General features: G+C 44.5%; 1 protein-coding gene across 2 annotated transcripts; it reads right to left on the bottom strand.

Moving 5' to 3' along the window:
- Nucleotides 1–1286: 1286 nt before the first annotated feature.
- Nucleotides 1287–12636, bottom strand: LOC135500598 (sushi, von Willebrand factor type A, EGF and pentraxin domain-containing protein 1-like). 2 transcript variants are annotated; one of them, XM_064792152.1, is made up of 19 exons: nucleotides 12514–12634; nucleotides 11743–11928; nucleotides 11040–11219; nucleotides 10394–10594; nucleotides 9905–9989; nucleotides 9444–9550; nucleotides 8747–8929; nucleotides 8429–8647; nucleotides 7961–8155; nucleotides 7453–7638; nucleotides 6871–7149; nucleotides 6234–6605; nucleotides 5490–5705; nucleotides 5054–5245; nucleotides 4537–4734; nucleotides 4024–4194; nucleotides 3518–3721; nucleotides 2655–2879; nucleotides 1287–2110 (listed from the first exon to the last, which is right to left on the bottom strand). In XM_064792152.1, exons 1-19 carry the CDS (start codon nucleotides 12593–12595, stop codon nucleotides 1893–1895), a joined length of 3699 nt encoding a protein of 1232 aa, XP_064648222.1. In that variant the 5' UTR covers nucleotides 12596–12634; the 3' UTR covers nucleotides 1287–1892. The 2 variants fall into 2 exon arrangements, with proteins under 2 accessions (XP_064648222.1, XP_064648228.1); XM_064792158.1 differs by lacking the exon at nucleotides 4024–4194 and having other exon boundaries at nucleotides 12514–12636.
- Between the last annotated feature and the right edge of the window lie 875 nt (nucleotides 12637–13511).

Below are 13511 nucleotides of genomic sequence, written 5' to 3'. Positions count from 1 at the left end.
TCTGAAATAACAAGGCTTGCTGGTTGTCCCTTTAGGACACTCACCATCGCACAGCACACTCACTCATCCAAGACAGTCCCCATTTACATATTGACGACAAGACAGCTGGGCAGCTTGTTCTGTAGGAGGACAGTTCTCAGCAAGTGATTGTTCATTCTCTTGTTCTGTAGGAGGACAGTTCTCAGTATGTGATTGTTCATTCTCTTGTTCTGTCGGAGGACAGTTCTCAGCAAGTGATTGTTCATTCTCTTGTTCTGTCGGAGGACAGTTCTCAGTATGTGATTGTTCATTCTCTTGTTCTGTCGGAGGACAGTTCTCAGCAAGTGATTGTTCATTCTCTTGTTCTGTCGGAGGACAGTTCTCAGCACGTGATTGTTCATTCTCTTGTTCTGTCGGAGGACAGTTCTCAGTATGTGATTGTTCATTCTCTTGTTCTGTCGGAGGACAGTTCTCAGTATGTGATTGTTCATTCTCTTGTTCTGTCGGAGGACAGTTCTCAGTATGTGATTGTTCATTCTCTTGTTCTGTCGGAGGACAGTTCTCAGCAAGTGATTGTTCATTCTCTTGTTCTGTCGGAGGACAGTCCTCCTACAAGCAAAACTTGGAATCTCCAGGATTCTGGTCTTGTTTGTTGTAGCGAATGCATGGGAAATCCAATTCCAGTGAATAATTAACAGGCTAGTACAAGTTCGAGGCAGTCATTTATTGATTATTTCATAGCTAGTTGTACAGGTTGGTCTTAATTCTGGAGCGAGCTTATCCACACCAGGTCCTAGTTTTGTTTCATACTTTTTTGGGCTCTTTGGTACTAACTGCTGGCCAGTTTCTTGTTCACCAATTAAGGGCAAGATTGTGACATTTCATCAACTTGGGCATTCTGACCAGTGCCGTAGTGGAATCTGGTCGCAAACACCAATGTTATCTCAAGCATATATTGTGACCACCAGCTGTGAAACATGCTTGTAGTAAGGTTCCCAAATCTGATTTGGTTTAAAGTGTCCGCACTATGCCCATTGAAGGACAGGTTGTGCCAATATGTCTGTCGCGTTTGGCTGGGTTCACCCACCAGCGGCCAAAGCAGCGGCAATGCTTTGAGGCCCAATTGTGACTATGTCGCTGAATCTGGTTGAGCAGCATTCCAATATGAGGCAATACTGTGACTACATGTATGTTTCTGGCGTGTCTGGCTGGATTGAGACAGCAGTCGCAATGACATTGGTGCGTAATCAGAGCGTATTTTCAAAAGAAGTACTTGCTGGATCAAATAGAGAAGCCAACGCTGTTCAGTAGAAAAACCTTCATGTTTATTTTGTGGCTAGAGAAGCCATGATTTGATTAACTGACTGAATGCTCTACTGAAGTTTCTGAAAAAAAGCGCCAATTGTGTAATTCAAGCAAAATTAAATTCAATGGAAACCTACCCTTACCGCGAAGTCAAGTATAGTGGTTACATTGTAAATTAAACTTGGCTTGTATAGTACTGCTGTGCATGTTTTTTGTCCGACTGGATTCGCGTTGCATTTATAATAGGCCTACTCACAACGTACACTGTACATACATCTATATATATATTGTAAAATTTAACTTAAAAAGTCAATTCTCAGCTGGCGTTTTTAGGAGCTGATCCACCATTGCGCTAGTTTTCTTACGATGGGGTTTCAATTGGGTGCGGTCAATCCGATTTCTGCTCACCACCAGTCGGTTGGGTGCTGAACTTGCGAACAAAAAGCCGAATCGTTACCTGCAGGTCTCTTTCTTACGAAAAAATTCCTTCAGCCCAGTCGCCACAAAAAAATAATAAAGCCCGCAATTGACTTCTGTCTGTCGTCAGTACATCGTAAGCCTGAAATCGCAATGGCGGATTTCAACCTCGGTGTCATCAAATGGGCGGATCAGATACAGGCCTGGCTTGGCTCTGGATCATAACTGCCACTGATACAAGTAATGTTGACTCTTGCCCCATTGTTGCACTCGACCTCAATGACTGTTTTGCCGTTATCGTCGTAATTGCCGTAGTCCCCGGCCGCGGTTATGACAGAACCACTTGGAATGTCAGTGTCTGGGTCACACCACTGACCTTGACCAACATTTGATGTAGGTCTACTCATGTCTGAAAGAGAGGGCAACATTTTAAAGACAGAGAGGCTACGAGATTTCGCGGAACCAGCTGAGCAAATCTCTTCGACCCAGAAGAGAACTTTACGAGATTTCGCGATTCAAACCAGGGCAATGAATCTCTTCGTCCCTGATGACACGGTTGTGTGACATATATTATTGTCAGAATGACGAAGATTTCAAAAGTTCTGGTCTTCCAGCTCGGAAAGTTGCTTTTGAAAACAAAACTAGCAGAGAGCAGTACCATTCCCATGCAGTGTTGGATAGACTTGCCTCACCTGGCACCGATTCTTCTCGCAAGGACCAACGATGACCACCGCAAAATGATTTTTCAGGCGCAATGCATCATCATAGCGGGTCGAACTTGCGAATTGCTCGAGCTTCACAGATAGTTGGGGTTTTCGCAAATCCCCAAAACGCCAACGTGAACGCCTATCTCGTTGATTGAGCACCTGATAACGAAGACGAACAATGGAATAGGCTTTTGGGGCTTTTAGAAAACTACCTAGTGAGGAATAGTGGAACTATTTAAAACCTACCTCGAGTACATTCTGGCACATCGAGATCTGCTCTGCTCTGTTTCCATGTCCCTTGGTCACATGTCCACGAGTCTCCGGTCTCGGTCTTCAGACTATACCCGATCAAGCATTCCACCTTTATCGTCTGCCCATCCGCCCATGACGTCACGTCCCTCGCCTCACTTGAATGCAGCTTCAACGGAGAAGCCCGAATTGTCAGTTGGGTTGGTAATTCATCGCAGTTGGCTGAAGAAAAGAGGATATGACACGTTAGACCGGTATGTAACATCTGCGGTCGTTCTCTTCATTTCAGAGTTTCCATTCCATAGACCACTCACTAGAGTGCCTGAGACCATGTTTTTTTTCAATATGGGGAACACAGAAAAACGGTTCAATCTATCTTTCAGCGTTCCCAAACAACGAGGGTGAAACACTCATAAACGGAAACACTGAAAAACATACACCGGGCCCAGCAACCAATGGAATGGACCTATCGTTACCATTTCTTTCTGCTTATCATGAAGATTTATTTTGGCCCTCCATAGACTGGGTCTGCATAGTACCCCCAGGTATATGGCACGGCTTAACCCGCCGGCCATGAGGGAATTCCTTTATGGCCCAGTGGTTGGCGCGTTGGCCCCAGAGTGGAAGTTAAGCAACGTTGAGCGCGGTCAACCTTTGGCTCGGTGACCGGCGCGTACAATACACTGATGTTGCAGACAAATACCGAGGATTTCAAAGTTTTTTTAAAGTACAGTGACCCTGCACATGTCGGGAAAAGTGCGGTCACCCGGATTCGAATGAAAACGATTTTGTGTTTCCCTTTCCTTTGAATATGTCGACTGCATTTTGTAAGTGTAAATCCTTTCTATACCCATACTTACTCCAACGCGCCCACTGGCCATTGTCACACAACCATTTCTGGTCAGTTCCTGAGCAATTGCTGGATAGCTTGCTCGCGGCTGTGTAGTACGTGATGAACGCCGCATCGCCGCGGGCCATCCATGAGTCCCTGACGGAAAGTGTTGCACCGATCTCCAATGAAGTGCATCGTGTCTGGAGACTCGACGGCAATTTTTGACAAAACCCTGAAAGGAAATCCCATTTATTTGTACCAGTAATTGTACTTCACTTTATTCTATCATGCCAATGTGATTTATTCTATGAGATTAAATAAAGTTTCGTAATTCGTGATTCGTAATTCATTAGCAATGCAGCGGCTGTAGCAATTTTAACAGCCCCCCCCCCCCATAAGTGTTTTTGTGGTTCTTTTATAATATAATACATTCACTAAATCAGAGCCTACAATAGGATTTAAAGGAATAATTTGTCCTCAGGACAATCTATCCAAGGACAGATGTAAGATTACAAAGGGAACTTTGAGACTTACTTGTTCGATTCCATTGCCCATTTCTGTCGCAAACCCAATGCTCCTTTCCTACGTTGTTATAAAGGGGTGTACCGGGAACAACAAGGTCACCAGTATCCGTTGTGAAGGTGGCGCTAGGTGAAATTTCCACGTCGTTTTTTGACAAACCTTGCGGGTATCCTAGGCATGGATCTGAAAAGCAACATTAACGAAATCTGCTGCAATCTGAGACTTATGAACGATGCAACGAGCGAAAAATCACTGGTCGCAGTGAGATCTATTTTTTATCGTAAGCACCGGCAAAGACCACCGCATTCGAGAGACTGCCATCACTGCGACAAAATCCCTCGTTTGTTGGGCGAATGCCAGCAGTATCGACAAGGATTAACACGCCAACTGACATGACAGATGACACAATAAAAGTCGGTTCTTGGTGAAAGGTACATGTACATAACTGTATAAAGTATCCCTGGTGAAGACCGGGCCCGGACGGGTCAGAATTACTAATAAATTACTACGACCACAATGACTTACTGACACTCTCCCACTTTCTCCCACGGCACACCCAGGCAGAGGTTGTGCCCGTACACTTTTCTACGACTTCACTTCCTGCCAAGTGGTATGTTGTCAACTGCTCGCCTGTGAATAACTGTTCACGCTTGGTAATGCTTTCCCCTCTCTCCAGCACTGCGCAGTGTTGGTCTCGTACGAATGGGAAACCTTCGCAGAATTCTATAGAAAAAGGCAACACCAAACAAGGTGAATGTGTATGGTAAACATGGGCAAATTTCTAAAAACAACATTTCTGGCAATCTTTTAAAACTAGACAATTCCACTATAAGATTGGCAAAAGCAACGATGACGATGCATGTCAGACATTAGAATATTGTTAGGATGTCCAGCACTTTACTAGTTTCATCAAAATATCCTCATATCATGTAACCAGTAGCAATCTATATACTGGTGTTGAACTGCCGAAAACCAGACGGATATATATCATCATGCAAACGACATCCGCTGGGCCTTCGCCGAATCGGCGTGTGAAACATACCTTTCTCACAACGCAGCGGGACCTGATCCGGCGCCTGGACCCACCACCCATGCTCACATTTCCAGAGATTACTCCCAATGACCTCAGAGAACTCCGGCAGGCACTTCATCTCCACGGTTTCCACGTCGTTTATGTCGCGATTTCGGCGAAGGATCTGCCCATTCTTCACGAATGGCAAATGTTTACAAACCTCTGAAAGTCGAGACGAGAGACACTGCTTAGACTGGGTACTATGTTCTCGGTCTTTCTTACTCCAAACAAAGCTCGCTCTAGCTAAGATGTGATTCTGTTCTTCTCTTTTCATAACTGGCTGATGCGTAAAAAAGGGTGAACGAACGCCCTTCGTCGACTTTCAAGAGACAGAAAAATAAGAAATAAGTTCGGTCCTGTGGTTGCGACATCTGATCTTTGATTGCGAATCTGACAATCGCCTTACCTAGCCTGCATGTAGGAGGTGGGTGGGACCATGTTCCATCATTGAGGCAGTGCGTGTATTCGTCTCCTTCTATGGTAAAATCATCGTCGCATTGAAACTTCCATTTAGAACCAGCCATTTTTCCAACTCCGTCATTACACGATCTTCCCTTTTCCAATTCCATGGAACCGTCCGCTATGAAAGCGAGCGAAGGGCAGCAAACATCTCTGTACGGATCTAGAAGAATAAAGGCATAGCAAGCCAGAGTCACAAAAAGTACTTCGATTGTTATTAAAACTCACCTGGACTAGTATTAAAATGGGCAATTTTAAAATATCGTTGGGAAACAAAGTCCTCCTCTGTTGTTTGCAGATGAGTTATAGTGTATTGCTATAAAGACCAAAAGCATTAGGTTGAATATCCGAAATTTTGGCAGGAGTAGTTGTGGCTAACGATACATTCAATTGTCAGACCAACAGTTTATATTGTCGATACAACGACCACTTCCCTATCGTATCTTTCAGGTCGCAATGATGGATATTGGTGTGACATTCTTGGTTGTTCCTCATATTTCAGTGTTCCTTGCTAAAAAGACACCTAGAGTGACCATTTTAGCCTTTCAACAGCAGAAAAAAAAGTGTGAATATGTCCTCCAGCGTTTCCAAACACCGAGAGAAAACAATGGGTAACAACGGAGACACTCAAAAAGGTTACATCGTCTTAAGTTTTCCTCCTTGTCTATTATCCCTTCAAAAAGGTACCTACCTTGCGTGACTAGCTTAATTGAATTATGGTAGGTTTGTCTGTTACCATACCATATAATTACTTTTGTGCAATTGTACGTTCCGTCTGGTCTATCATTTCCGTACTCTCTCTTAATCTTCAGGGTTTGGCTCATGATGCTCAGACCAGATATCGATGTATCTATAAAACGTTCTCCGGCTGCTATAAGATCAAACTGGAAACCGTATGGATCTGGATGCAACCAATCCCCATTGTAATCGCCACCTCTCCAAATGACGAATTCACAATCAAGGTAAATAGGCCTGATATTAGAAACTCTTGGAATTCTCATTGCACCGTCCGGTAGGACTTTGTATCCAACCGACCGAATTCTTATGCGGGGTGTTTCACGAACTGAAAACAAAGTAAAGTTTATGACGAGATTTAAACAGGCTACATAAAATCTTCAAAATCTTAAACTCACGTTTAGTCTGTCGGGCCCAGCTGCTCAATCGGTGTCAGAGAAAAACGCCAGCGTTAGTTAGACAAAGTGTGACAGCATCTCCTTCAGTAAAATCTTAGCTGGTGTAGACTTATCAATTCTTAATGTTATTGGTTATTAAAGCAATGAAAGTTTGGTCGATGATGAAGACAGGAGTTGTTCCCTAAGTCATTATACCTTCACTTGGGATCATGTCGCAATTACACTGTTGCCAGCTGCCACCAGGAAGACATTGAACATCACGTGCATGGACTCTGCGGTCGTTTTCCTTCATGAACATCTCTCCGGGATTTGAACAAACGCATCTCAAGGTGGTTCCCACTCTGAATTCTTTAAAGCCATTCCCGGTGAGTGCTGCTAGGGATGTCTCTTTGTAGAAGTACACCTCTCGACCGCCCAGCACCGGCCGCGGACAAAATCCGTCTCGTCCTTTTGGCACTTCAATAATAGATTCCTCTGGAAAAAGAGAGAGTTGTAGATGGTAAACAATCAGTTGAGCAAAGATCATGATACGACCGAGTCGACGCAAGATGATCGGCAGGCTCCGATCCGTTCAGGGAAGATCTTTGCCCGACTGATAAAAAAGGTTATTGTGGATATGAACTATTTCATGGATAAAACGAGACTGGGTCGATTACACATCCTGCTATCACTCGACGTCTAGACAGTTCAATAGAATCTATTAGGGGGGTTTCCTGAACCCACCGAAGAGGGCTATACGCATCCTATGTCACATATTGAGAAAAAAGTACCACTTACTTTTACATGAAAATCTGCTGCTGTGATCAAGCCACATCCAGCCACTGGTTGTACATCTGAGATTGTTGTTACCTCGCACTTTGTAGCCCCTGGCACAAGCCATTGCTATCGGATGCCCTATTGGGTAACTGGTAGTTGCGCCCTGCTTGATTGCATGAGCAACGTTAGGCGTGTCACGGCAATTCGCTGGAAGAAAGGGTGATGCAGGTGTACGGTTTACCACCAGATGTACGGGCCTACTATCTGAACAGTAAAGGAAGACAGCGGTCCAAGTGATAAAATGCCTTGCATATTCGTGTAACAGCGGTTTACTGCTGCGGTTTTGCCACCTTTACAGACTTCGTGGTCATTTACCACTGACAGGTCAAAAATTTACACATATGATATTAAGCTGGCGTTCTGTACTGCAGTGAAAACTTGCCTTTGTACACAAACGGTTTCGCTGTCCTCCGTTTCTTTACGCCGAGATAGTATTTGTTCAGAACAGGTCCGTAACTTGTTTACTTACCATGGCATGAAAGAGGGGGATCATTTGATTTCAACCAACTCCATCGATTATTTTCCGAACATTGCACCCTACTGTTGTGAGGCGTCACACCAGGTGAGTAGCCGTTGTCACACTCCAATGTAAAGACTCTGCCAATATCGTATCTTCTATGTTGCAACTTGATATTGGCCAAGAGGGTAGGATCATGGCACTTTTCTTAAAGACAAAAGCATACATGTATGAATTTAGAAGGCCGATATGGTTGTTTAATGAATCTGTCTTTTGATTCAGTAAATTACGTGTATATGCATGATTTTTATCCGTCCATCATAAATGTATATTAATCACGTCATTGCTTCATGGAAAGTGTGTCTTTTCGAGAGTTGACCCCATGCACCAAAATAGAAGAGCTCACAATTGTGTATAAATTCAACATCGAATTGATTGCGTTGATTTTCATCTCTACACTTAAGCAAACTGGGATCATACCGTGACACTTCATTTTGTTTTCAGGATTGGTCCACACCCATGTGGGGCTTGTTGGAGTTCCATCTGCACTGTGCTGTTCAGTACACCTCATCTCCGTTTCTCCTCTCAGTGTATAATCGTCTTCGCACTCCATGTTCACCACTTCATTAACTCTATACGACCCGGACTGGATCGACTTGGCATGGGCGACACCACTATTTCCAGGAGGCCCGCAGTTCTCTGCAAAAAAGATCAAACCAAACTGTAATGAGATATCAAGAACCAGAAAGGACGTCGATATTTACCACATTGCGATTAAAGAAAGCGAAGAGTACCGACCTTGGCAGTAGAATGGCCTGTCTGGAGTGTCCCACACCCACCCATCATGGGTGCAGCTAATCCATGGGCTGCCTCTGTACGTGTAACCATGGTTACATCCGTAATTTTTTTTCACGCCAATCGAAAACCATTGCCCTTGGCCGAAGAGGGCGTTCGCCTTGGGTGGTAGTGCCCCACAATGGTCTAAAAGCGAAACAGAAAACTGATTTGACATGCCTGAGATGATGACTTGACAAACAATGTGTTAGCAGAGTGTGATTCTTGCTGAATCCCATCAGCCTCGTTTATGAACTCTGTTATACGTGTACGTTTGTGAGAAATGGGCAACGCTCTCCTCCCTCAAAAAAACGTTTCGTGTCATGCTGCATTCTGAACGAATTCCACCGATTTTGGACGCGTTAAAAAAAACCTCAAACGACGTACCGGATTATCACTTAATCGGCCTGTTTGCCAGTGTGTAATATTTCTGTGGTGTTCCCCATATTACCGTACTGCATTTAAACTCTTGCAGGTTCAGGCTTATCGACCACCCTTAAAGGAGTTCCGAGGGGGTCGATGTTATCAAAACTCGCTTTGCGTACGCATTTCTAGTCAAAGATGGCCGGCCTGCCGTAGTAGTCATGTTGTTTGACAGACTTTTTTGCTGCAGCACAGCTCCAAGTTGCGATGATAGTAGCCAGGAGCCTTTTGTTCTTACTTGGTTTGCACTCGGGAATGGTGACTGACCATTTTCCATCCCGTTGGCAGTATGTCACCTTCGAGTCAGCAGAATAATGTGGGATCATGTCGTATCCATTATTACAGCTGGAAAGTGATGATGATGATAGGATCAGTCACACCGATACGTTTGACTGACGAACTTTAACTTGTTTGTTTTTTCCGCAAAGATGATGATTCTAAATTCACCGATGAAACCATCGCGCAAATTAACCGAGTAACGTCATGCTTACCTTTCAGCATGAGAGACCGCTCGCTTGAAACGGACTTATGCTACGATGTCAGAAATTAATAAAGATACGCCTGGTATCAACGGTAGCTCTTTCTAGTATACGGGGGCTCGGACTGGAAGATGGCGGCATCAGCGACCGCAACCGCTACAGGATAGCAGTGCGAAATTGAACAGTTGTTGCGCGATCTGCCGCGTGTTGAAGCACTTACTCAAATGTAGCAATGGCTCCGAAATGATTGTCCACTGCATCAACTATTCCGTTCTCCAAGCGGTCTAATACTGGACATTGAATATCTGTGAGTATGAGAACAAGACATGATGAGACAAGCGTAAGTTAAGTTCAAGGTTCTGGTGCCGGAGAGGGCAATATGCCCCCAGATTCGGCTCAAGTGAGTGGTGTATTTACTATCGTTAGTACTCAGAGTTGGGTTTGAAGTCCAATGATCGATAAGGACCTTGTTTATGGAAAGGCACTGTCATGATTGTCCTCTTAAAGCAGCAATTTAGGAGCTCAGGCCTGTGTTACCCAATCAGAAGACCTCTTTAATGCTGCTTCAGCACAGAAAGCATGGCCATGATTGAGTTCATTAATTTGATTGGCGTATACTCTGAAAAAAGTATTTAGAATCCTTTTAGGAAAATGGTGCCCCGAAAGTCATTCATTGTACTCGATCTTTATGATACATTGTGAGTCCTACCTATACACTCTGCCTCTACATTGTCCCACGTGCCATCAGGGCGGCACTCCCGTTCCATCTTTTCCCTCGCCCGGTAGCCACGTAACATGTGCTCACGGTCACACTCAAATGAGTAGGCGGTTCCGACAACCAGCGAGTCGGACCCTCGCACCAAGGTCATCGAGCCATACTGTGGTGCGGCTAATGGACGACATGTGACCGCTAAATGGAAATTGGAAAGATGCAACATAAGCAGGAAACATGATTGGAGTAGTTACGGTCGCTACTGCCCAAATCTCAGTGTGAAAATAATTTGGTACTTTTGTTTTGTTCTAGGGACCACTGGCCGAGCCGCTGTCCTTATCAACATAACCAATGAAGCATGATATCCCCGAATACCAGGGTCAGTCGTATGCTCCTTCCCTATTACACGTTACACAAAAGCTCCGTCATAGGTGCCAAGTGAAACGGTCCTAAGTCTAAAGATGGATGAAGTAGGAGATAAGAAATACATTACAAACCTACATTCGGTTTTCCAATCAAACCTATTTTCGCCTTTTTTGCTAAACTAGGTTAATTCGTCACATCCGCGAAAAAGAAATTCGAAAGCGCCAGCGAAAAGTACACTGTTGACAGTAGTGAGTGTTTTCCTGTTTGATAAACCTACCCTCGCACCACGCCGATATGACGGTCCATCTTCGGTTTGGCTGGCAGATGATGTGATCAAGGCCAGTCGTCTTGATCTTATAACCTTCATCACATCTCATGGTCAAAATGTTACCAAAGGAATAGTCATGACCTGGGTATGAGCCATGAACAACTTGGGGTGGCGGAGGGCATATCACAACTGAAAAATCGCAATGACATATATGATAACACTTGGAAATCAGTTTCTAGGGGGTAAACCGAATGTTTACAACCACCGCCACAACCATTCATCCGCTGACCATTTTGTTGCAAGCAGCGATTCAAATCAAACCAGTCCAGCAGTAGTTCAGGCAATACATTTGCCAAGAACTATTGATGCATCATGGTGTGCCAACGCACTATTCTACAACACCTTGGTTGCAATGATGTATCGCTTTTAAGGTATTTTACACTGCGCCTCGTTTTCTCCGCAGCGGTTTTAACCGCTAGGGAAAGTACCGAAGCCGTCGAACAGCGGTTAACATCACATGTCAAAGTTTAGTTTGTGCTGTTCTGTATCAGAAATTGATTGTCTCGCTAAACACCGCATGGGCGAGACCTACATCTATCCACCTACAGATCCACCCTCGCGGTGGTGTCGCGAGTCAACCACTATCACCATTTCGGTATCAATTCCTTTACCGTATGCCCAGCAGCAGAGAGCAACACAGTAATGCACTTACTTCGACAAGAAAAAGGTCGGTTCGGGTCGACCCATTCCCACTGGTTGTTCGAACAGCGAATCCTGCGATTCCCTCGTCGCTGATAGCCACCTCTACAGCCATATTCCAACTCCTGACCCTCAGTGAAGCGCGACTGTCCTCGTGGCTTCATTGCAAAAGGGACGTCTGGTAAGGGACCACATGCATCTGCAAATGAGCAAACCTTGAATTCCATGCGTTGGACACACCGTGTTTCTGCAGTATCTTCGAGTACGTGTTACGGCTTGATTCCACTTCGCAGGTGTGGCCTGAATGAACGTTTCCACGACAGGGGCGAAGTCGTGAAACCACGTGGGTATAACGTTTCACAGACGTTGAATTTAAAATTGCTTTGTAGTTTAATTGCTCAACCGAAAACTAGCCAAAAGGATGATGGAAACTCAATCTAAATCTATTCCTTTGCAGTTCCGTTGGTTTATAGCTCATCGACTCGCAGGTGGAAAAGTAAAACTGAATTACTGTACATGTGTGGCGCCATTTCCAGCGAAGCCACAAAAGATCCTACCATGTTACATGCATAACATGCATGAATGACCCATGATAGATGTTCCACCCTGGTCAACAGGTCAAAGACGGACGCACGCCTGAAGGTCATGCAATGTTCATTACTTCCGCATATCAGATTCTGCGCCGCGATGGTATGAACATAGGTCAGGGTTTGTCTGCTCCGATACCAACCTGCTTGGTAATTGGTGCCTTGATGTAGGCCCTGACTGAGTTTAAGGTACTTACCCTGTAAGGTCATCGCTGAAAGGAACCCCACACATATCAAGGCGATGAAAACACAGAGAGCGGTCTCCACAGGACAGGACATGGTTATGATATGACAAGGACAAGCGACGAACAACAGGATATCGGGAACTTCAGATGGGCTAATGACCTACTCCATACTAAGATATCAACATGTAAATACGATAACCATGTACGTCCATAAGTCATTGCGCGGGGGATTCCCCTTGTTTACTAACACGGATGTGTGACCACTTTCTCAGAAACTAATCAAGTACGATGAGAGGTGATTAAGACAGTATTATATTTCGAAAATGCTGTAACTATAAGGCACTGTTCTTAATCACTGCTTGAAGTACCTCATTCCTGCTGGGCTTCGCCAAGGAAAGAAACTCTATAAGCCTGCACTGCGAATCATTGAATAAGAAACCCTGTCATAAGACTAAATACAATGGTACACTACTGTCTCTCGGTCCCTGCACCATGTTGGTAACGATGGTAACTGTTATACCTCCTGTCAAAAGAATTTCCCGACGTGCCGAAAAAACTCTTTCTACTCAATTCGCTGTCGATCTGGATTGGTAAGCAGCTTTTTAACCTGATTTTCCTTTGGTGCCCATCTGAACTAGACTCCCGAGACAGTCCATCCTTAACATGGGACGAGCCCAATCCACTACGCCCGGAGTGTAATTGTAACCTGATTGTGCCTGATCCATGGGCCTGTATACTAATGAAGATGCGTTAACGTTGAACTGTCGTGTGAACGATGCCTTACGCAGTGAGTTACGTGCATGTCTTATTATGGGAAATGTCGTCGGAACCCCTGGGATCTATCCAGCTGTCGGAGAAATGCATGCTGATCCTGATTTTATCTCAATATTCCACCCAATTTTGTAGATAATGCTTTGTTGCAATATGCAATTCGCAATGACATAAGCGTAAAGTTAGTGATAAAGTCACAAATTGGTTCAAAAATGAACTTATCCAGGAAGGACTGATTA

The sequence above is a fragment of the Lineus longissimus genome, chromosome 2, assembly GCF_910592395.1.
Source record: "Lineus longissimus chromosome 2, tnLinLong1.2, whole genome shotgun sequence".
Taxonomy (NCBI): Eukaryota; Metazoa; Nemertea; class Pilidiophora; order Heteronemertea; family Lineidae; genus Lineus; species Lineus longissimus.
This window is presented reverse-complemented; position numbering and strand designations above follow the sequence as displayed.